This window comes from Myxocyprinus asiaticus, chromosome 29 (genome assembly GCF_019703515.2).
Source record: "Myxocyprinus asiaticus isolate MX2 ecotype Aquarium Trade chromosome 29, UBuf_Myxa_2, whole genome shotgun sequence".
NCBI lineage: Eukaryota > Metazoa > Chordata > Actinopteri > Cypriniformes > Catostomidae > Myxocyprinus > Myxocyprinus asiaticus.
Window position 1 is genome coordinate 22,418,463 of NC_059372.1, and position 25,785 is coordinate 22,444,247.

General features: G+C 38.8%; 1 protein-coding gene across 1 annotated transcript in view; it reads left to right on the plus strand.

The window, feature by feature from the left end:
* Positions 1 to 11,106: 11,106 nt before the first annotated feature.
* epha2b (eph receptor A2 b) overlaps positions 11,107 to 25,785 on the plus strand; it is a 40,704-nt gene continuing 26,025 nt past the window's right edge. The window contains exons 1-3 of the mRNA XM_051662045.1: positions 11,107 to 11,248; positions 11,862 to 11,929; positions 13,009 to 13,657. Of these exons, the coding sequence (XP_051518005.1) occupies positions 11,167 to 11,248; positions 11,862 to 11,929; positions 13,009 to 13,657 (799 nt within the window). The 5' untranslated portion in view covers positions 11,107 to 11,166. The remainder of the gene's footprint in view (positions 11,249 to 11,861; positions 11,930 to 13,008; positions 13,658 to 25,785) is intronic.

Here is a 25,785-nt window from a genome sequence, read left to right on the forward strand (position 1 = left end):
ATTTTTGTTTCATCAGACCAGAGGACATTTCTCCAAAAAGTAAGATCTTTGTCCCCATGTGCACTTGCAAACTGTAGTCTGGCTTTTTATGGCGGTTTTGGAGCAGTGACTTCTTCCTTACTGAGCAGTCTATCAGTTTATGTCAATATAGGGCTCGTTTTACTGTGGATATAGATACTTGTCTACCTGTATCCTCCAGCATCTTCATAAGGTCCTTTGCTGTTGTTCTGGGATTGATTTGCACTTTTTGCACCAAACTATCTTCATCTTTAGGAGAAAGAATACATCTCCTTCCTGAGCGGTATGATGGCTGCGTGGTCCCATGGTGTTTATACTTGCATACTATTGTTTGCACAGATGAACGTGGTACCTTCAGGCATTTAGAAATTGCTCCTTGGCTGACTTCTTTAGATTTTCCCATGATGTCAAGCAAAGAGGCACTGAGTTTGAAGGTAGGCCTTAAAATACATCCACAGGTACACTTCCAATTGACTCCAATTAGCCTATCAGAAGCTAATTGGCTAATTGTCTAAAGGCTTGACATAATTTTCTGGAATTTTCCAAGCTGCTTAAAGGCACAGTTAACTTAGTGTATGTAAACTTCTGACCCACTGGAATTGTGATATAGTCAATTAAAAGTGAAACAATCTGTCTGTAAACAATTGTTGGAAAAATTACTCATGTCATGCACAAAGTAGATGTCCTAAACGACTTGCCAAAACTATAGTTTGCTAATATGTAATTTGAGGAGTGGTTAAAATTAATGACTTCAACATAATTGTATGTAAACTTCAAACTTTAACTGTATGTTGTCATGAGCATTGTTTAAACATTTGAATCTTTAGGTGTTAAATACATTTTCATACAGTTGACATTCACATCTGAGCCTTCTGTCTAAGACATTGGTGGACACTGCATAGCCATTGTATTATTCAGTATGTAGAATAATGTCTCAGATAGTGCTGAAGTGCTCTTTATTAGTGTTTAATGGTGTTCACCTGTTGATTTGAGTGTGTTTGTTTGTAGCTGGAAGGGGGTGGGTAAAGGAAGAGAGCATCTGCATCTTAAGTGGTTGCCATGTGCCAATGTGTTTAAATTGAAGAGGGCTGCTGTCATCTGGTGAATTGTTCTGAGGGTGGTTTTTAGAGTGGGGCCAACAAGGACAACCATGTTCTCGCACCACACTTAAGGCCCACCTTGAGAAGACGTTTGGCCACAGATTCACAGCAGTGTGTAAGATGTGACATCTGTCAGCAAATGAGGATATGATTTGCAACCTTCAATTTCAAACCACTACTTACCTGTCAAAATAGAGGACCTTTCATTCTCAAGTCTGCTCCGCTGTCAACATTATTCACTTCATGGTTCAGTGAATTTTTGTAAATGAACAAATTAAATACATATATACATTATTGACAGAGGGAGATATTTTGTGATCTTTTTGAGTTTAATTTGAGAAAATATGTCAAAATATTACTGAATAGAGCTATTCAGTTTGTTGTCCTGAAACCCGGAAGAGAATTAAGCATTTTCGAGCCATGAGTTCCCTCAGGAATTTCTAATGGGTTTTTGAATAGCGGACTTTGAGTGAAATTAAGTCTGTGATTAATATCACTTTAATAGACTTTCCTTTTTTGTTCTTAAACATAAATTACACACAGTCATACTTTAAATGTGAATTTTGAAACCATTTGCTTTAAAAATGAAAGTTGCTACATAAAGACTACATCGGTTGTCTGCTTAAAGGGATAGTTCACCCAAAATTGAAAATTCTCTCATCATTTACTCACACTCATGCCATCCTTGAATGTCCAAAAATCAGATAAAAGCAGCATAAAAGTAATCCATAAGGCTCCAGTGGTTAAATCCATAACTTCAGAAGTGATATGAGAACTGTGTGGGTGAGAAACAGATCAATATTTAAGTCCTTTTTTATTTCTTTTTTATTTATTTTTTTTTTACTATAAATCTCCGCTTTCACATCTAAAAAAAGTCACATCTGAAAATGAAAGTTGAGATTTATATTGAAAAAGGACTTAAATATTGATCTGTTTCTCACCCACACCTGTCATATCATTTCAGAAGATTTAGATTTAACCACTTGAGTCTTATGGATTACTTTATGCTGCCTTTATGTGCTTTTTGGACCTTCCGATTTCTGGCCATCATTCACTTGCATTGAAAGGACCAACAGAGCTGAAATATTCTTCTAAAAATCTTTGTTTGTGTTCACAGAAGAAATTCTGGTATGGAATGAGGGTGAGTAAATGATGACAGAATTTTCATTTTTGGGTGAACTATTCCTTTAATTGCACATCATTTGTCAAGCATGTGAACAGGTAACAGATGTAAACATGTATATGTAGAATAAAACAGGAGATTCTCTTTAAATAATGGTAACCACAGACATTATTTTACTCATAAATTGAAAATTGCTATTCTAAAAAACCCATTTCAAATTCCAGAGGGAACCAATGGCAAATTAGCCTTCTGGGTTGGTCTACAAATTGACATCATGACTGAAAACCTGAGCTCTGTAGAGCGCAACTTTCAGGTTTCGGAAGAAAAATCCCATTCATTTTCATTATAGACAAACTGATTTTTAACGATGACTTATCAACCTTTGACAGACCTATCATGTGCTCTAAGGTTGTTAATAATGGTATATCCATCTGTTGAAGCCATCAGTCTGCATTATTTAAACTTAATTAAAAAAAAAAGTATTTAATAGAGGTATTTAAGAACTAGACAACCTGTGAATCCTTAAGAGAAAGCTCCACCAATCAAAGATTTTTTTATTTGATTACGTCATTTGCATTGCATCATGGGATTCTAGTTCATCCCCTCATGAAAAATCTCCCATTGGTTTTTACTGTTATATAAGCATTGGTTATGAAGATTCAGTGACCTACATCATCTCTAAGCTGTTACTTTGAAAACTTAGAGTCCCCTGTTCTTATCAAGTGCATAACGCATTTCCATCTGTTGTAATCCTTTTTATCTTGTTTTTGACTAATCACTGCTTTGATCCTCCTCTCCCTTTCCTCCTTTTCCTTATGTGGCACCAATAGATTATGAGTTTCCCCCTCTTGCAATAATTTACACAGCTGTCTTCCACTTTCTTTTGGCATTGGCCCCCTCCTTCATAGAGTGAGTGAGGGAGGAAGGAAGGGCCAGTCAGCTGGTCGTGGGGTTGACATGCCTGAAGTTCCTAATGCCTACCTCAATAAGCCAATGTTAACCTCCTGGGGGTTAGACTGATGGAACAGGTGCCTTATTGCTGCCTGCTCACTCAATACAGCTGTGTGAAAATGTAAAGAGTTCCACCACTTAACTAACTGTTAATTTTAAAGGGAAGTTCACACAAAGACAAAGATTCTCTCATCATTTTCTCACCCTCATCATCTATGCCATCCCTTTCTTTCTTTTGCTGAATGCAAAGATTTTTAGAAGAATATCTCAGCTATGTATACAATGCAAGTGAATGGTGACCAGAAATTTGAAGGTCCAAAAAGCACATAAAGACAGCATATATGTTATCCACATGACTCAAGTGGTTTACTCCATATCTTCAGAAGCGATATGGTAGGCATGGGTCAGAAACGGATCCATATTTAAGTTCTTTTTTATATAAATTCTCCTCCCTACTCAGTAGGTGGTGATAACAAAGAATGTGAATCGCCAAAAACAAAAGAAGAATGTGAAAGTGGAGATTTATTGTAAAAAAGGTTATATAAGTTACAAGTTGTAAACAGGTGTGTTTTTTTGTCTTCTTAAAACAAAAACATAGCATAAAAACAGCAGATGCTCCAGATTAATACAATGCTCCTGAGTACAAATAAAATGTGATATGATGTAAAGATCTTAAAACAATCTTGGTGGAAATGTGACTTTACCTCAGATATCTGTTTTGATGTCCTAGTGGATGGTCTCTGGTAACAAAGCGGACCAATCACAACAGTTGTGGTCTGTGATTTTTGGAGAGGTGCATGTCAGACTATGGTTAGCCTACATTGTAGGTTCAAAGCAGAAGTACTGTATTTAAATCGGCCTTTACTTTAGTAAAATAGGCAGTATTTTAGTCTTAGTGAATGGTGACTGATGCTGTCATTCTGCTCAATAATGTTTTTGTTTTCCACGGAAAAAAATAAAGCAATACAAGTTTCAAACAACATGAGGGTAAGTAAATGATGGGGGAATTTTATTTTTGCATGAACTGTCCATTTAAGTGCACACATGTGTTCGCACACACAAACCTGTGCATATTTTTTGCTTCTTTATCCTTGCCTACTGTCAGACTCATCTGATAAAATGCATGACTGCACACACTCAATGTTGGGTGGGTCATGAGCACTAAATCAACAGGTGGCCATTTAACAAAATTTTTATTTATACAGTACAAGTAAATCCTGATTTGATTACTAGAATAAAGTAAACATGGGAACTAATTCCATAAAAGTTGACTGTTTGTATACTTAATCTCGCTGTTTTACAGTTACATTTTCCTCATATAGATAGCTTTGTCGGTGAATGAAGTCCCCAGTGACAAGGTCATTCACCTCCAATGAACATCGAGAACATCCCCTTTGCTTGTCTTGTGTTAACTGAGCCTTGAGCATATCTAATTGAACAGGAGGTATATTGGTGTGTTCCAAGTCAGAGCATTGGAATGTTGTTAAAAAGGCCTTCAGTGCCCACAGAGCATTTATTCATTCAAGTGAATATGTGCACTGTTTTATGTAGTGCAATCACATGACTGCCCGGCTATTAGTTGCTGCTAATTTTTCTGCCAGTCTTGGCAAGACTCATTGTTTTTTTTTTTTTATGTTGGGCCGTGTCAGTGAAATGATAAACAAGATTCAAACTGTGCCACCAAAAACAAGAATTAAAATTGCTATAATCTGCTGGAACATTGCACCAGATTATCAATTACACTGTTTCACTCTGCTCTTCAACTACTTTCTTGCGTGGGCCTGATTATCCAGATGAAAACTTGGCGGGGGCCAACATTTTTTTCTGAATTCATCTTAGCTAGCACTTTTGTTGCAATAATATGTTACTAAAAACCACCCTTAATACTGTGCGTTTATTTATATTAAAATAGCAACAGGGTTTATACTGTACTGAGTTATCAAGTTTTAAGTTTTGTTCATATATTTTTTCAAAAGAACTGGCTCTTAACTAACAAATACATTTTGATAAATGTTTTTTTCCCAAAGCACTGTTGTGCTTTATTATGGATTACAGCATGACTAAAACATTGTATTAACCAATCAGAGTCTAGAACAGGAACTATCCATGTTAAAATCTGAATTGCAAAATCGTTTCTGTAAATTTCATTTTCATGATTGTGACTCACCGTAGGTGTCATGTTCCGGTTTCTATCCTGTTTGTTTAAGTTTGTTTTTGCTTCCTGGTTCCCAGTCTTGCCCTGTTCCAGCATTTATCCTGTTATGTATTCCTGTTTTTTATTTGTTTTATTTTTTATTAAAGTTAAGCTGCTCCTAGATCCCGCTCTTGTGACCTTCTTTAAACATTACAGAACAACTGACTGAACCGAAATGGATCTAGCGGCTTACTTTGTCCAGTTGAGCCAGGCGGACTTACCCATTAAGGAATACACATCTTTTTAGCACCGTTGCCACATACACGGGATTTGCTGATTCCCACCTGAAATCCCTGTATCGGATCGGACTCTTAGCTCACAGGTGGAGGGATTTGCCGGAGACAGGAGACTACACTTGGGAGGAATACGTGAGTTTAACACTAGAAACTTTCAGTTCAGAGGATCCTCCTCTCCCTACCCTGAACCTGGCTTCCAAACCTCCCATGCCTGAGTCTGCTCCACGCTATGCCACACCCAAGTCTGAATCTGCTCCACGCCAGGTCACGGCCACGCCTGAGTCTGCTCCACGCCAGGTCACAGCCACGCCTGAGTCTGCTCCACGCCAGGTCACAGCCACGCCTGAGTCTGCTCCATGCCATGTCACAGCCACGCCTAAGTCTGCTCCACGCCATGTCATAGCCAAGCTGCCCATGGCTCCTTGCTCCATGCCTGCCACAGCCACCGAGCCAACGGCCACACTTGCCATGGCCACCAAGCCAATGCCCACGCCTGCCACAGCCACCGATCTTGAAGCCTCGTCCGTCCCAGAGTCAGCGTTGCCAGCCTCATCCGTCCCAAAGCGGAGGAGGAGAAGAAGGGCTTCTGCTTCCAAGTCTCTGCCAGTGTTCATGACCACAGAGGATGTTCCTGAGTCTCTGTCCAGGTTCACGACCACAGAGGTCGTTCCCGAGTCTCTGGCCATGCCCAGAGTCATCCAGGACTCTTAGTCTCGAGCCTCCCATGGCTCCGCATTCCACGGCTTCGCCCCTCGAGCCTACTATGGCTCCACCATCCACGGCTTCGCCCCTCGAGCCTACCATGGCTCCGCCATCCACAGCTTCGCCCCTCGAGCCTACTATGGCTCCGCCTTCCACAGCTTCGCCCCTTGAGCCTCCTACGGCTCCGTCTTCCACAGCTTTGCCCCTCAAGCCTCCCACAGCTCCGCCTTCCACACCTTCGCCCATCGAGCCTCCCACGGCTCCGCCTTCCACGGTTTCGCCCCTCGAGCCTCCCACGGCTCCGCCTTCCATGATTTAGCCCCTCGAGCCTCCCATGGCTCTGCATGCCACGGCTTCGACCCTCGAGCCTCCTACGGCTCAGCCTTCCATGGCTCCGCCATCAGAGTCTTCCATGGCTCCAGTCTCTAGTCTGTGGCCGCCTCCCAGACCTCCTGACCCTTTTTCAGCCCTGTGGCTGCCAACCAGGCCTCCTGATCCAGTCCCTACCCTAAGGTGGTCTCCTGGGTCCCCTGGCTGTCCGCCTGATCTGCTCTGGTTTTCTTGGTCTCATGACAGTCCGCCTGATCTGCTCTAGTCTCCTGGGTCCCCTGGCCATCCGCCCGATCTGCTCTGGTCTCCTTGGTCTCCTGGCCTTTCCGCCTGATCTGCTCTGGCCTCTTTGGTCTCTGGCCCCATCTTGGCCCTGCCTCCCTTACCTCCCTTCCTTGGGCATCAGAAGCCACCCATTGGGGGGGGGGGGGGGTTTATGTCATGATTAACTGTTGTTTTGCCCTGTGTTTTGCCTCTGTCATCTGTCTCTAGTCTCCCTTGCACTACATTTCCCATAATTCATTGCCCTGATCACTACCAGCTGTTCCCTGTTGCTCTCACCTGTGTTTCATTTACCTCGTTTATCCCTGTGTATATCTATTGCCCTGATGTCTGTTTTACATTTGTCAGTTTTTGTGTTTCTCTCCAGTTCGTGCTCTGATTTCTATCCTATTTGTTTACATTTGTTTTTGCTTCCTGGTTCCCAGTCTTGCCCTGTTCCAGCGTTTATCCTGTTTTGTATTCCTGTTTTGTATTTCATTTTATTTTTTCATTAAAGTTAAGCTGCTCCTAGATCCTGCTCTCGTGACCTTCTTTAAACATTACAGTAGGCATACTTAATAGTTCGAATTCGTCAAATTTGTATTTACTTTTTTCTTCCGTGGAACACAAAGACATTTTTATGGAGATATGTTGTGAATTTATCCATATGTCCAAACTTTCAAGCTCCAAAAAAGGACATTAAGGCAGCATAAAATGAATCTATAAAACTCATGCTTTAATCCATGTCTTCTGAAGTGATATGATCGCTTTTGGTTGAGAAACAGACCAAATTGTTACTCCTTTTTCACTGTACATCTTTCATTGCAGTCTACTAGTCAAATCCTATATTCACAGTTGGATGCTCGATTACACCTCCTCGTGCTTGATGTATGCTTCAAGTGCGAGAAAGTGTAATTGAGTTTCCAATCATATTATTCATCTCATATCTCCATCAAAATATCTTCGTTTGTGTTCCATGGAAGAAAGAAAGTCATATAAGATGACAAAAGTGTAAGTAAATGATATGATAATGAAATGATAAGAAAATAAGCATGATCCATGTAGAATTTATAAAAATAAGGAGAAACTTGCAACTAATTTGTATTATGAAGGCAAGAATGGTGAGGAACCCATCTCCAACTCTCTTCATCCAAATCAACAATAAAACAAGGACTGCATTTTTTAGAGATGCTGAGGAGTTGGAAAATTGGCTAGTGGAATTAAATTTCTCTTTATGTCTTTTTCTACCAACCATATAGTCTTGGAGTAATTTTAGGGTTAGGACCACAGTGGCATCTCCCCTATTTCCATCATTATCTTCATCTGCAACCACATACGGTCTGAACTGCAGCTCAGCCAAGATGCTGAAACTACTTTATACCCGCAACCATCGTAAGAGAAGAGTTGACTGTTTGTGCACATAGATACTGGCTTTCACTTTTCAGTTGAACTGAAAAATGTACATGAATTTCAGAATTTCTTAGTAATATGTTATGTTCCCCCTTTTTTATAAAAAACAGCATGCACTCGAGCTGGCATGGACTCCACAAGTTTTTGCAAAACCTGATAAGCAAGGAAATCTAACCTTTTGTACAAAGAAGTTAGCAATGTCACAAATTTGCTTATTAATATTCATTTTCATTATGTTTATATGTTTTTTTTTATTTTTTTTTATTGTTTATTTCCCAGATTTTCAATGTGAACTCAGACTTTTGAACCCCACTCTATATCATCAGTAAAGTTGTTGTGAGGACTCTCAAGTGTTTTAGCCCCTTCATGTGGCTCAACCTCCCCAAATCTGTGTGGTCTTCTGCTCACAATTTCAGAATTGTGGCCATAGTCTGTGATCTGACTGTAAAAATGAACTCTGACCACATTCAAAGTAAATATTCTACCAGCACTTCATGTCGCAATAACAAATCACCTTCTTGAACTTTTGACCTTGTATGGGAATATACCTGCTAATGGCTCTTGAGTCGATACTAATTTGATTGTAACCATAACAAACTGACAACCAATCAAAAAAACGCTAATCCAGTTTCAATGTAAAAAAGGAAAATTCATTATTTCCCTAAGGTTTTCCCCTTTGAATCAAACCACTTGTGTATGGTGTAGTAACAGATGAAAGTATTGGCTGTGTGGTTCACCAACATTGCAGTCATTTCGTGATAGTATTAGACAATTTATAACATTACAACATACACAAAACACTCACTATGCACAGTGTACACATAATACATAATGTCCAAATAAAATACAATCATATTACACATTGAAAAAAAATTACTCGTAAATAGCCCCAAATTTGAATAAAAAATATCAGATTATTATTCTAAGAAGGTGGATAGCAAAACGCATTGTTTTCTGTTATACAGCCTATATAACAACATGCCAGGCTTTAAGAGCAGGAAGTCCCTGTGTTACTATAGAGGTGATCCATTGAGATATACATTAGCTCACACATGCGTCTTTGAGCAACACTTGCTGCTGTTTGTTGATGGGCTAGTAACAATGGACCTGCTGTTTGCACCACCACCTGCCCTCCAACAGCTCTCCCATCACAACTTCCCCCCACAGTTTCAAGTCACCCCTTTCTCCAACTATTCATGACTCTTAAGTTTCAAGATTTATGGTATGTGTTTACCTTATCTATGTGGCACCTTGGTAACTAACTAGTGTGCTTGTAACTGCTTTACATTGTATATAATCTCAGATTGCTGTTATATAAGAACATAAAAATGTATTGCCACTAGTTACTGGAAGAAATAGGAAATTGCTTTACATTCCCATAAATGCATTTAAAGGGATAGTTGACCCTAAAATGAAAATTCCGTCATTGTTCACTCACTCTCATGTTGTTCTAAGCACATATAACTTTCTTTCTTTTGTCGAGCACCAAAGGAGATGTTAGGCAAAATGTTAGCCTCAGTCACTATTTACTTTTATTGCATCTTTTTCCATAAAATGAAAGTGAATGGTGATTGAGGCTTTGTGGTGAACTGTCCCTTTAAATGCTTTGTTTTTAATGCAGAGTTACAAATAAAACATAATTATTTTGTAAAATCTATCATAAAATTGTTTGTCTAATAGCAGCTAGTTTTACTCTATTTGTAAGTGCTATGTTTTCTCTCTAAAATCAAACTCTTGAGTTCATATTCATGTGTGGAGAAAAAAAGGGTGTGAGGTGATAATAGTGGGGTGGCGAAGTTAAGCACATGGCATTGTTAACCAAACGAATCTGAAACACTGGGAACAGTCCTTGGTGTGAAGGACAGTAGCATCAGAGCCATGGAAAGTGGACATTTTTTATGCCGCGTAATGCAATGACAGCATGCATCTCAAACCTTTTCCACAGGTGTAACACAAACAAAAAGGACCAAAATAAAACAGACCATCTTTCATGCACTCCGTAACTATATATTTATTTGATATTTTTTGAAAAACTTTTGTTTTTTTTTCTAAAACATCTAATTTACTGTCTGATTGGCAGAGATGTGATAGTGTGCGATAATTTAGTAACCTTTTTTGTAGGCCTACCTTTTTTAGTACTATCTGTTGTGCAGTATCTAAATGAACTGAAAGTGGGGTGACTGTCGTGAAATTCTCTCTGTCAAGTAACTTCTTTCACTTGTGCTCTTTTTGTCGGTGACTCCACTGTGTGGCTGTCATGGAGTCAACCAAGCAGGGGTCTCAAAACACAGGGAGCTTGACTCCAAAATTCCTAAGAGTTGCTAGGGAACACTTTTGTCATGATTTAAGTCTTGTATCCAAACTCGCGCCAGTTTTTGAGCATGCAGTTGTTGATGCATTTATTAAGCATGAAGCACGTGTGAACCTAATTGGTACAATAATTATGGATAGATAATCATTTATGACAGTTAGACGATTTAAAAAAAATAAAAAAATTAAACAAAATTAATCAACCATAAACTGACAACCATAAAATTCACTGTAGCCTAGGTCAGGAAGTCTCAGAGCAAAAGAAGGAAAATTCATAAAGGATTAAAAGATGGTTCACTGTAAATGTTACAGGTAAATTTAGAAGTGAGGGGCGGGGTCACACGACGGAATTCATACATGTGAATGTGCCCATGAGCAGTTTGAGCACCCCTCCTTCCGTCGATCACACTCCAGCGGGCGGGGTTCATCATAACACTCGGCATTTCTCAATGAGTCTTCCGCGAGCGCAACTGGAACAGGCACTGGTGTCAGCGTGGAGCAGCCTGGATCACTGTCCACTCCACAGAGAACATGGATTACCGACGGATTAAGCGTATTTTATTTGTGAATGTATTTATGAACATAGTATTTATTTCTCTTCAAAAAAAGGAAGGTACGTAACTCTTTGAAACTTTTTCTAAAACTTCTCACTGAGGTTCACTCACATGACTTAAACTATTTAAAGGCTTCTCTGTTTTATGCCATGTCTACCCAAATGTCTCTGTGGCAATTATTTGCGTTTTTGCTCATTATTTGCCTATGACTGGCATGAGGTTAAATCCAATTCTGTGTGCGAACAAACTTTTGACTTTTTACGTGTTAAAAAGGCTGGTTTCATCAATCCAGTGCGAATCCGCGCATAAGATTCGCTGTGATTTTAAATACTTTAGAATGAAATTCTTTAAAACGTCCGTGTATGAAAGGAGGCTAATTTATGTCTGTCAAGTTCCAATTGAATAAGTAAGGAACGAACTGTCTGGTTTTAAAGCAAATCTGATTATGAGCGAAGCGCATAAATTGCATATTAGCGACGAAAAAAAATTATCCGGACAATTTTGTAACACGTGCTGTGTTTGTAATTTTCCCGTTTTTTCCCCTCTTGAGAGAAAAAAAAAATGTGATCGTATATTTTCTTCATTGTGTCTTTTTTAAATTATACATCTATACTGCCAGAAATGTTTGCTTATATATAGCTAATATTTTTAATATTAAAATAATTATTGCAGAGGTGCTGTTGGATATGATGGCATCGGGAGCAGAGTTGGGTTGGTTGACATCGCCTGTTGAGAGCGGGGTGAGTACATACTACTACCGTACAATCCTTAAACTTTGCATTTTGCTGCATTTCTGTGTGCCAAGCTCATTATAACGAGTCTAAACGCATATATAAATGCATATTTTCGCATATATATTCCTTCAGTTGTTACCTTTTTACATACTTTGGAAAAAACTCCTGGGAATGTTCAGAAAACTGCAGATACTTTGTTTCCTGCTGAACACTTGTACCCTCGCATGAGTTTAAAGACTCGTGTTAGGGATTGTAAAACTAAGGGTGTAATTAACATTTAAAGCTTGGCTCATATGGTGCTTTTTGTGACGTGAGCGGCAGTTATAATGTTAACTAGCATGTAAAAGCATAATTGCTTTTAAACCCATTCTTTTATTCCTTCTTTCTATGATAATGGACCGAGATTGCAAGTACAGACATGTTACATCTTCATCCAATCAATAACCCGTCTGACGGTTTCTCTACATAGAAAGCTGTGGGAAAAATGTATTATAAACAAAGAAATATTAAGTAGGCTAAAGAAATCTGTTTAGTAGTTGTTTTCTTAAGGGTGTTGTTGAAAACGCTGAGAATTTAAGAATGTGAACAAGGTGTCAGCATGTTCTACTTTATAGAAAGTTAATTGCACTTTTAATGAGAGGCTGTTTATTGAAATACTTCTACTACTTTCAAACTTATGAAATGCTTAAACCACAAGTCTTTTTTAGATGGAAGCATTTGTTGCAGAGAAAGTTTTATAGGCATGCCACACACTATGAAAATAATGCAAATCTCCTGTAATTAATAGCACAGTGGACACATGAAATTACAGTAAAAAAAAAAAAAACGCTTACTGCATTTGAAAATATATGTGTTGCAGCATATTACATAAGTTAGATGCAGTAGAAAGACTGCTGTATTGTTTCTTGCCAGATGTTGGTGGGTAATTACCCAGCATCCTCACTACTACTTAAAATTCCACGGTCAGGACATTTTATGTTATTTTTGTTCTGAACATTCGCTGGCATCTTTTAAATTTCTTTTCCACAACCTTGGTTTTGACTGTTGCTAACATCCTTTTTTTATTATTATTATTCACGTTACAGTGGGAGATAGGCCAGCGAGCTGTGAATGGCTCTCTGCTGTATAACTATTATATATGTAACGTGGAGGAACGGGAGCAAGACAACTGGCTTCGTTCTACATTCATCCAGCGTCACCCCACCGCCTCTCGGGTCTTTGTGGAGCTGCGATTTGTCGTTCGTGATTGCAACTCTTTCAATGCAGACTCACTTATCTGCAAGGAGACCTTTAACTTGTATGCCTCTGAGGCTGATGCAGACATCGGCACTGCTTTCCGCAAAGGCCAGTTCCGCAAGGTGGCCACCATCGCTCCGGACGAAATATCCAGCCTTGGGGAAATGAAGATGAATGTCGAGACAAAAGTAGTGGATAATCTTTCTCGTAAGGGCTTTTACCTGGCCTTCCAAGACATTGGAGCCTGTGTAGCCATCTACTCTGTCAGAGTTTACTATAAAACATGTCCAGCAACAGTGAAGAGCTTGGCAGCATTCCCTGAGACAGTGGCAGGGGGAGAGAACCAGGCCCTGCGGGAGGTGGCTGGAAGTTGTGTGGAGAATGCTGTGAGTGAGGACCAACCTCGCATTTATTGCACCACGGATGGGGAGTGGGTGGTACCAGTGAGCCAGTGCCAATGCCTACCCGGGTTTGAAGCCATGAACAATGCATGCCAAGGTAAGATATGAGTTCCTTTGTTTGACTTCCACAGTTTCCATCGTCTCTTGGAAACTCTGATTTCTAAATTGAGTCTACTGTGAAATCTGATTTAACTTAAAGTGATAGTTCACCCAAAAATGAAAAATGTCTCATCATTTACTCACCCTCATGCCATCCCAGATGTGTATGACTTTCTTTCAACTGTTGACCACAAACAAAGAATATCTCAGCTCTGTAGGTACATACAATGCAAGTGAATGGTGACCAGACCTTTCAAATCCAAAAAGCATATAAAGGCAGCATAAAAGTAATCCATTCAACCCCAGTGGTGTAATATATGTCTTCTGAAGCGAAGCAATCACTTTGGATGAGAAACAGATCAATATTTAAATCCTTTTTACTATAAATCTCTGCTTTCACTTTCAGAATGTGAAAGTGAAAGTGGAGATTTATAGTAAAAAAGGGACTTAAATATTGATCTGTTTCTCTCCCACACCTATTATATCACTTCTGAAGATATGGATTTAACCACTGGAGTCATATGGATTACTTTTATGCTGCCTTTATGTGCTTTTTTTATTTGAAAGTTCTGGTCACCATTCACTTGCATTGTATGGGCCTACAGAGCTGAAATGTTTTGTAAAAATCTTCATTTGTGTTCAGAAGTAGAAAGAAAGTCATACGCATCTGGGATGGCATGAGGGTGAGTAAATGAGAGAATTTTCATTTTTGGGTGAACTATTCCTTTAAGAACTGGGATTGATGGAGGATTTAAATGTTGACTAGATTTCTACATGGATTGAGACTAGCATCTCATTTGTAGTTTATCATTATTTCCTGTATTATCTTGTATTATTTTGGAAGTGATGTTTTTTGTTTTTTATTGTGGGGAAATTTGTTTGGATGTTACCACATAATTCTTTGGCCATAAGAAAAAGCCTGGAAGAAACTTTTTTTGTTTCATATGCAGAGCTATGATGATGCCACATAAAAGAATGCCTTTTATTTTTATGTTTTGTGTTAAACTGCAATTAAATATACAAAACTAAACACTCTACGAATTCAATTAGCTTCAACATCAAACAAGTTTGTGTGTGTGTTAGGGGAGAGGATAAATTGACCACGTCTGAGAGGTTCTTTGGACTCGATTACTCTTATTTCATACAATGGAGCAGACACATTTTTCACACACTACATTTTTAGTATCTCACTCGTCATCCATTTGTTCATGCTTACTCAGTTACTTATGTGTTTGCTCTCATGGCAGTGGATTTGACTCCCATGACCCCCAGCATTCTTTAAAATACAAGTTAAAATACAAGTCATTTACCATTGCAGACTATTTTGCTTTAGGCAGAACATTTCAAAGACAGGTTTAAAACTTGCTTTTTTAAGGATGTGACAATGTCGCTCTATTGGCCACCTCGTGTCTGTTCTTTTCCTTGCCACACCAGAGAGACATCAGCCATGTGACAGTCCTAAAATGGATTGTGATGGCAGAGATGTGCACGAGAATACTATCATGTTGAGACAAGTTAGAATAATTCCATTTTAAACGTCCTCTAACCCCACACTTTAACATAACTTACAGTATTCCCAACAATTCTACCGCATGCAATGTCAGGTAAAATGCAGCCAAATGTACACAATGAAACATTAGTGAGAGCAGTAAATACCTTTTAAACGGGGCCTCTGCATTACAATTTCTTAATTTCAGCGGTTAGAGATTCCTTTCTTTGCCAAGCACATACACATAATTTTTTTTGTTTGGATAAATTCCTTGATTTATAGACTGAAGATTGTAGGAACAGGTGTGTGCATGCTTTAGAATTGGAAGAGAAATAAAGCATAAGACTCTGGAGGGGGAGGAGATTGTAGTGGAAAGGTGGAGAATGGAATGTAAAGGTAGCAGAACAATGTAGTGCTGTGTTCCGCTAGAGACATAACCCCCCCCCCCCCCCCATTGCAACCGCCCCCCTTTCACTCCACTGATGCATTCCTGCTAGGTTTATTAAGGAGCCTCCCCAACTACTGCAGGCCTTAAAAATTCCCTGGGGAGAGCTCCAGGCCAGAGCTGACTTGCAATGATGGATGTACTGTTGATTAAAGGCAATCACTGTTGGATATTTAGATCAGGACACTGGAAAACAGAACAGGGTAAATATGAGGTTGGGGTAATGCAAACTTCATTCTCAGGATGGCAAACTGTCTATGGTGAGATTATTTAAAAATACACACACTATTGCATTCAAGTTTAATCAAGTGTTGACGCTGACACAATTTCCACTCTTAAAACACACTCTTTCTCAGTCATAACGCTCACTGAAATAAATGAGTTCATACCTTAGCTGACCACACAAAGACACACTGCCTGACCTACAGTATGTTAGATTGCTGAAGGTATTCATGCCCACACCCTGTCACTAGCAGTAAACCCTTCGAGGTTTCCAGAGCAGAAAAAATAGCAAGTTTCTGGAACATTTCAAAGGCTATTTGGCCTACATGTTGTTGGTCTATAGAAGAAAAAAAAGAGACTGATTAAGCCTGATGGTCTTGAATCTTTTATGGTAACTTATTTCTGTCTTGAGGAAGCCTTGTGCTTTACTGTAAATAAGATTTTCCCTCACCGAAACATGCTAAAGCCAAGAGTAATGGGTGACCAAGTTAGAGCTGTGTGTATTATGTGTGGTGAGTGACTAGTTGGGTAGTAATTGACATGGGTGTGTTCTCAGGAGCCATAAGTACTGGTTGTATCTTCTTCCTATCTGACTCTTCTTTCTTTCTTTCCTCATGCTTTTTAGTTTTTACCACCTTTATGACCTCTTCTAAACTTAAGTGAATGTGATACAGATCCCTAGAGTAATCCGAATGAAACCAACAAGGCAGCATGTATTATATTTATTGTTATTGGCTGCTCTGATGACCATGTGTTATTTTTGGCCTTGAAAAGGTCTTGGAAGTGACATGTATTGAAAGTTTAAACATCCAGTTTCACACGGCCCTGCAAACACTGTTTGGCTTCTTCTGGGAGATTTCAGATGGTGTCTTGTAAATAAACAGCTTTGCTTATCCCCTGCCTATTTCCCCAAAGACAATTAGATGCTTTTAGACTATCCTTAGTTTACATGCACACCATGAAAGATAAACTTGAACTCTTACTCTGATATAAGTAATAAACATACACTCACTGAGCACTATGGTCCTAATAAAGTGCCTGACGTAGTCTTCTTCTGCTGTTGTAGACCATCAGCCTCAAGGTTTGATGTGTTGTGCATTCTGAGATACTATTAAGCTCACTCAAATTGTACAGAGTGGTTATTAGAGTTACTGTAGCCTTTCTGTCAGCTCGAACCAGTCTGGCCATTCTCTGTTGACCTCTCTCATCAACAATGCATTTCCGTCCGCAGAACTGCCGCTCACTAGATGTTTTTGGTTTTTGCAGTTCTGAGTAAACTCTTTTGTGCGTGAAAATCCCAGGAGATCAGCAGTTACAGAAATACTCAAACCAGTCTGTCTGGCACCAACAATCATGCCATGGTCGAAATCACTGAGATCACATTTTATCCCCATTCTGGTGATTGATGTGAACATTAACTGAAGTTCCTGACCCGTATCTGCATGATTTTATCATGCACGATTGCCACACGATTGGATGATTAGATAATTGCATGAATAAGTTGGTGAACAGGTGTTCCTAATAAAGTGCTCAGTGAATGTATTGTGTATGGAAAAAGGTTGTGGAATTTTGGAATTTCTTGCTTGAGAAACACCATAGAGTCCTCCGATTTGTCAAGTCATGTGGTGACAGGGCCGATCTACAGCATAAAAGGAAGATAAAGAAATCAACTCACCACAGAGTCTAATTGCAGGTGAAAGCTGAGATAAACATAGAAAAGAATAAGCTCTTTGTTCAGCTAAAAGTATGAGCATTTGTGCAAGCTTATTTAGTCAAAATTATATTGTAGTCTTCGAATATACCACTATAGTGTGTTCTGCCAGCAACCTCGGGAAATAGTGTGTTGATGAAAGCTGTGCGAATGTTTAACATCATCATGATCTGTAATCCAACTCCAGGTTATTTCACCTGGTGTGTAATTACTCTCTGCTTTATTTGGTGCTAATTCTTTCTTCTCTTTATTTTCATATCCCACTTAACTCACAGACACAGTTTAGTTCTGGGATTAATTTTAATTTACTAACACAATTTTGGCTCATTTCTTGGCAGTGCCATCTACCTGGACAAGTTTAGATAATGAGTTTTTGATCCTTTGTCAACATAATGCCAAGATTTAACATCAAATAAAGAGTGGATATTGTTTTGTTAATTTCTGATATAATGGCTCTTATATACAAATGAACAAATTAAATTAAACTACACTTACTGGAAATCAAAGTTACTCACTGTTTTCTTTTAAATGTCAGAGGGGTGTTGGAGAGAACTTTGCTCGACTATCATTAAGTGACTCATCGGAAGGAGGGAATTTTGTGGATTTTTCCACCTTGGTAAAGTGAGAAATAGGTCACATACAATTCTGCTGGAATGATCAGCCATTTATTTTTCTTGTTCTTTGTGTGCATATTATATTGTTCCATTGCTGTTTAAGTGACATGAGTGATGCAAGGATGGTAGGATTGCACGATATGGAGGAAAAAGGCGATATGATAATCCTTTGATGACATCATCGGAATGCGCAGAACATCGGAACACCCAGCGCCCAAATAAACTGTTTAATGGGAGAAAAAAGGAACATCTATTCCAGAGATCACAAACATAGTTGTCTTTTGTTCCGAATTGCATATAAACTGCGTATAATATGTACAGTTTTACCATTAGCTATGTAATAATAACAATAATACTTTATTTTTATACAGTGCCTTTAAAGATAGCTTCTCAAGGGGTATTACACTGAAAAAGAAAAAGAATATAAGAATGCATAGCAGAAAAACCAAAAGAATATATAAAATGTATATTAAAACAGAGTTAATAAAAACGACAGAATAAAAAAATAAAAAAAATACTGTTATCATTTCCGGTAAGTAAAAGCTGTCTCAATTTTAAGATAAGATTTAAATTCCACAATTTCGGAGCATGAGAAAAAAGAAGATCTGTTACCCATGTAGCAGATATTAAAATTAAAATTAATCTAAACAAAAAAAAGCATATGAATATAAATTTAATTTCACCACATTGTGGGATATCTTACAATAATCTGTGTTTTAAAATATTTCATTTTATTTTTACACTGTAATTTCTGTTCGCTTTCTGCTTTGGTTTAACATACTTGTTTTCAGTCCGCACTGAACTTGATACAGAGAGGAATGATTTCACGGGACAATCCATTAATTGAAACCCATCCATTGATATACCCACACAGACCACAATGGCCAATAAACAAGCCAAGTTTGAGTTTAATACCAACGTCTGTTCTCATTATCGTCTGCACACACAACGCAGAGTGAAAGCACAAGACAGCGCCTGTAATAGACATATTCCCACTCTCCATCATTTGAGTCAGCGCCTATGAACATTGCACACACACTCACCAAGTGACAGTCATGTGCCCATCTGTTCTCTGCTTTGCTTTGAACATTACTGTATTAAAATCATTCAGTTATCACAAGCCCTGGTAAGAGCTGTGTACATTTGTACATTTGAACAATATGTACAGTTGCAGGGAAATGTATGCGAAACCTTGGATTTAACATGGATTTCTTAGCATGGAAAATACAGCCTCTGGAGTGGCCCAGTTTGACCTCAACCCGATTGAGATGCTTTGACCTGACCATAAGAGAGTGATTTACACAATACAACCCAAGAATATTGCTGGACTGAATCACTGTTGTAAATAGGAATGGTGCAAAATTCCTCCTGATTATTGTTTAGGCCTGGTCTGCAATTACAGAAAACGTTTGGCTGAGGTTATTAGTGCCAAAGGAGGGTCAACCCGTTATTAAATCCAAGGGTTCACATACTTTCCAATGTGCACTGTGAATGTTTACAAGATGTGTTTAAGAAAGACAGTATAATCATAAACTTAAACCTACAGTATCATTGTATGTGTGTTATTTAAGCAGACTTTGTCTATTGTTGTGAATTAGTAGAAGACCAGACCAATTTTATGACCAATTTATGCAGATATCCATGGTAAATCCAAGGGTTCGCATACTTTTTCTGCAACTTGATGTTCTATTCGAGGCCTCATGAGTGGAGTTGATTTCAGGATAGTGTACATGTGCTCAGTGTTGAGTCTATTGTGCTGTTGGTGTGTGAGATCAGCAGTTTCCTGGCCCGTGTCAGCTCTGTGTCCCCTGAAACAGGACAAGCTATAGCGGAAACCGGAGGCCTACTAATCCTCTGTGACCCTTCAACTCGTCAGCTCATGGATTTCTATTGTCACTCTCAGTCACTGCCTTCATTCTCTTATTCTTTTCCATTTATTAAGGAATTTGGTTTATTGCCCTTTTTTTTTTTTTTTTTTTTGTGGCTTAAACCTGACTCTTCCCATCTGTGTTGTCATCTCAGGCCTTGTCCACACTAATATGTTTTTGTTTGAAAATGTATTGATTTTGTTATGTTTACGCTTCTAATCCACACTGAAACTGCATTTCCTCCACCGAAAAGGAAAGCGTTCTCCAATACTGCATACTTAGAAAATGATGCTGTTTGGAAACTGAATTTGAAAATGGATTAGTGTGAATGTGGCCTCAGTGTTTGGATGATGAACCAAAGCAAAATAAAACTTTTTGATGATCAATAATAGATAGAGGTGCACTGTAAAAATTCAAATAGCATTTTATCCAGCTTATGGGGATTTTTGAATCACAGAAACTCAAAATGTGAATTACTTTGTATCTATATAAAAACATATTTTAGACCAACAATATTCCCCCAAATGTTTTCCCGACTAGTCTAACAGAGTTGTCTGAACGAACAATTTCATATTGAACAATGTCACTGATTTGCGAGTTCCCTGTTTTTTTGTTGCCAATGTTAGTCGGTTGTTGTGTGTTGATGTTAGGAGCTCATCTTTTAACTTAATGAGGTTTGTTGATTGTCACCGTTGTTGACGTTTGTGTGTTAGGGGTTGAGGTTTGTTGTGTGTCTATGCCAAACAATCGTACGTACTGCCTTGCCTTGCAAGACATACCTCTCTTTAAAGTTAATTGCAGTTCATTTGTTATGTAAAAGTAATTGAAACGGTGACAAAATTGAAGTTCTCATACTGCGAATTGATAGTTGGCTGAACAAGAAATTAGTAGTTCTCTCAACAAGAACAAACAAATTCACATTCACTAAACAGCAATGTTACTGGGGACAATTATTAAGACTGTCGCTGAGAGAACTAAAAAATCTTACTGCAACATTGTTGAATCTTTAAGTTTGCTCAATTCTTTTTTACAGTGTGGTGGTAAAAAAAAGGATATTTTAATTTATTGCAATATTTTACATTATAATACCGTATCAACATTCTAACATCTAGAATATATATATTTGGGTGGGTTAAACAATTTTTTTTTTAAATTATAAAAAAAGAGATTTACCACCACTCATAGTGTGAGAAGACAACATACTGTGACAATATGTCATGAACACTCAGTTATTTCTATTCAAACAAAATGCAAACTCAGAACAGGCTAAAATGACACTATAAACTGTTTCTTTTCTTTTTTTTTTTTACTGATCGTATGTACAGCTGTACTGTAAGTTTTTTGTGTAATGTTAAACACTGTGCACAAAGTGCAGTGTTCCCTCACACCCTCACATGCCAATGCTCTACACTACTTCTAAGACTCTATGATAAAGTCAAGCAGGAGGTTCAGCTCTTGTTGCACAAAGCACCAAAGTCCAATGACGATGAAAGAGATACAAGTGAGTGAAAGATTGCAGTATATCACAATTTTGAATCGCAGTACATTAAACATAAAGCAGGAAGTTCAGCTCTTGTTGCGCAAAGCACCAACGTCCAATGAAGATGAATGAGTAACAAGTGAGTAAAATATCGCAACATATAACACAATTTTTAATCACAATATACTAAACACAAAGAATCAAATTATTATCTAATCACGACCCAAATATGCAAAGAACATCATATTGCCAGGTCCCTGCTGATTCCCACCCATAGTAATAAACTAGTTTTGTGCTCATTCAGACGTTGAGGATCTTACTACTTTTTTTGTAGTGTTTTCAGTTGTCCTTCAGGTTTCTCAGTTAATTCCCTTCTTAATTAACAAATCTGCTGGATGGGTCTCAATGTTTGTCTCCTTTTGTGCTCTGTCATCTTCTCTTCCTTTTGCCCTCTTTCCTGTAGAGTGAGTGAAAAGTGTGAAAGAGAGGGATTAGAGCATTTATTGTGTCTGTTAACGACTAGATGAAAGAGCTAGTGGAATTGTAATGCATAGATGTAATTCCCTTACAACTGTTCCATTTGGCTGATAATTCTTTGCACTAATGCTCTCACCACGCCTAGGGACCATTCCCTCCCCGCTGGCTTCATGTTACTACTGCAACCCCCCCCCCCCCACACACATACATACATACAAACACCCACACTCACAGCTCTAACATTGTTCTGCCTGGTCATAAGGATCACACCACTCCACTGACCATTCAGTGATGGTAAAAACATTTTCTGTATAAAGTGTGAGATATTATGTTGTTAGATTGTGCAATTTTTTTTTTAAATATTTTATTTATTTATTTATTTATTTTATTCTATTTTCTCCCCAATTTGGAATGCCCAGTTCCCTCTACTTAGTAGGTCCTCGTGGTGACGCGTTTACTCACCTCAATCCGGGCGGCGGAGGACAAGTCTCAGTTGCCTCTGCTTCTGAGATAGTCAATCCTCGCCTCTTATCACGTGGCTCGTTGTGCATGACACCGTGGAGACTCCCAGCATGTGGAGGCTCATGTTACTCTCCGCTATCCACGCACAACTTACCATGTGCCCCATTGAGAGCGAGAACCCCTAATCATGACCACGAGGAGGTTACCCCATGTGACTCTACCCTCCCTAGCAACCAGGCCAACTTGGCTTGTTTTTGGAGTCACTCAGCACACCCTGGATTCAAAGAGGTGGTAGTCAGCGTCAATACTCGCTGAGCTACCCAGACCCCCGTTAGAATGTGCTCATTAACATTTTTATCTTTTATCTAAACTAAAACTCTTACAATTAGGGATGAACCGAAATTTTTGGTTGAAAATGGCATAAATTGCTATTTTCGGTAGAAAGAGAAAAAAGGCAGAAAATCTTGGCCAAACATTTGAACAGAAACTGTTACTTTAAAATCTGCTCACAGAAACACTCACATGGGAAAAAAAATCATTGTTTATGTTGAACATTAAAGTCTGCATGCCCAGGAGTGAAGTGATCACTCTCTTGGTTATTAGCGCATTAATGAAGAGCGTTTTCCAGTGCTCCAAAAATTTGCGTTATTGTGTCATAGCCATTACTGTCAAGCTCCAATATGACATTAAAGAAGCTTGAAGGCACCATTAAAGTAGTCCATATGACTCGTGCATTACATTCAGGGTGCTTTCACACTAGCACTTTTGGTGCGCACCCGGGATCGAATGACGTCAAAGTTCAATTCGTTTGGATAATGTGAACACTGATTTTCGAACTCGGGTGTACACCTGCGAACCACACCCGGGTCTGCTTGAAAAGGTAGTCTGGGGTACGGTTCATGTGAACTCCAGTACGGTTTGCTGCTGATATGAGAACAATCACATCTTTGCAGGCTCACGATCGCAATTATAGTATAATGCATTTCTCCTACCTGCTTGTGTCCAAATACACCACCTACAGAGAGCAGCTCACATTCTTCACATCTCTTGCAACGCATCCACGGGCTCACGGCAGACAAACGCTAATATTCATCACATCATTGCACATTCAATGCATCTGTGGGAGACAAACTCAATTGTTTTTCTGTGCATGGCAAGTTTTCTTGGTAAATCCAAAGAGACAAACTTTAATACTTAACACAGTGACATCTTCTCGAGTTGTTACCTAGATACAGTGGTAAACAGCTGCCGCTTGTACTCACATTGATGACGTAATCGGACCGTGGTTCGGGCTCAAAAAATATGATGTGAATACAGACCAACGAGGGCAGGGGTAGGGGGGAGGAAACAAACTCAGCTTCGGTCAAAGCAATCAAACCAAGTGTGAAAGCACCCTCAAAGTCTCTTGAAGACATACAATAGTTTTTTAATTGCAAAGGATGCATTTAATAAGTAAAAATATTGTCTTAATGCGTAGTAAGCTTCAGTAAATGAGCGCTGCTCTGTTGTTTACACACTCTCATAACACACGCACGCACGGCTCGACGTTCTTCCTGGAATGTTCCTGGAATGCTGTGTTCAAGTTGAGAAATTACGAGTGAAATTTGATTATTGTATAATATAACATTATTATCATTATTATTATTATTATTAAATTACAATAATATTTAAACTGACCCTATCACAACTAAAATTAACACAAAAGAGATCCACTAAATAATCCATTCCACATTCCAGGTCCACATACAATGTGGGGGAAGAAATGTGCCAATAGAACTGGAATTACAGTTAATTTTGCTGCTGCATTATCCAGTAGGGCAGTTAACAATAAAAGTTTTCGTAATAGGCTACACTACTTGGTGGATCGCTACTTACAATCAAAAAATTTAATTATACTTTTTTCTCAGACAAAGAGAGACACTATTTAAAGAAATAGTTCACACATAAATGACAATTCTGTCATTATTTACTCTTAAACAACTTACATTTTGGTATTTTCTTCACACAAAGAGAGCATTTACATGCACGACCTTATACTGATTATGCTAAATAAGCCAACAAGGTGTAAGGTAAACCGTACATGGTTTTCCTTTATCAGGGTAAGTCCAAAAACGATTTCAGCATACAGTAAATCAATCAGCACATGATTGGTTAGGTTTTTGCCGATTACCCTATTTTCGCTCTGCATGTAAACATCTTTACTGCTGTTTTAACGGTGTTTTGTGCATGCCTGTTTACATTTTGACGTCAAAAGCAGAGAATTATCATAAGATTTCAAATCTCAAGTAAACACTGTTTTTTTTACATTGTCGTTTTTTTTTTATAGTTAGTTCAGCGGAGTGCTTTGCATGTAAACACACTCATATAGTGACTTCAGAAGACATGGAATATAAAACACTAGTCATATGGACCACTTTTAGGATGCTTTTATAGTGCTTTTGCATCCTTCTTAAAGCTTTAAGATTCAGTCCCTATTTATTTGAAACAATTACCAGTACAATTGTTAAAAACACCTCCTTTTGTTTTCCACAGAAATAAGAAAATCATACAGGTTTGGAACAACATTAGGGGGAGTAAATGATGACAGAATTTTACATTTTTGGATGAACTAGTGAATAAAATAATGAGACTAGTAAGATGAGAGCATATGTAGCTGCACTGTAAACTTGTCTTCACCTCATGACAAGCCGAAGAAAACGAATGCTTATGATTGCTCTATGTTGTCTTAATCTTCATTTTCTTTAGTGCACATGTTTTATTTTTGCAATGGCTCCCTTTCTGAATTTAACCTCTTCCCCTGTGAAACGAGCCCCTGGCCGCTGTCCGCACTCACTCCGCAGGACTGTTTGTTTTACTTGGCCATCAACACCTGGTGGAGCAGCACACTTTAACTCAACTCTGCCTGAGGCTACATGTAAGCCCCTCTGCGCCTAGCTTTAAATGACTAGGCCTTTTGTTTTTCTTTCCTTTTTCTTATTTGAAACACCCCCGTCAAACTCTTGTCCTGGAGGGCTTCGTGCTGTCCCGCCACCATGTAAACACTCATTCATTCAGCCCTCCTTCCCCTTCTCCGTCGATCCATCCATCCATACATCCGTCCATTAATGTCAGCCTCTCATCCGTCTTCACTCTGACTGTTCCACTCAACCCACACAGCTCACAGACCCCAGTAGGTCACTGGCGAGCAGGATCCAGCTACTCTCACAATAAACAAACAGTCACTCAAAGCCTCTTAAGGCCTAAGCCCTTGGTGCCAAATAGTGAGACAGGGCCCATGAGAGTCGAGCGCAACAGACGTGCTTGCATCTCTATGCTGGGAAGTTTGTATTACATTAATGTAATCAACGTTCCTCAAAAG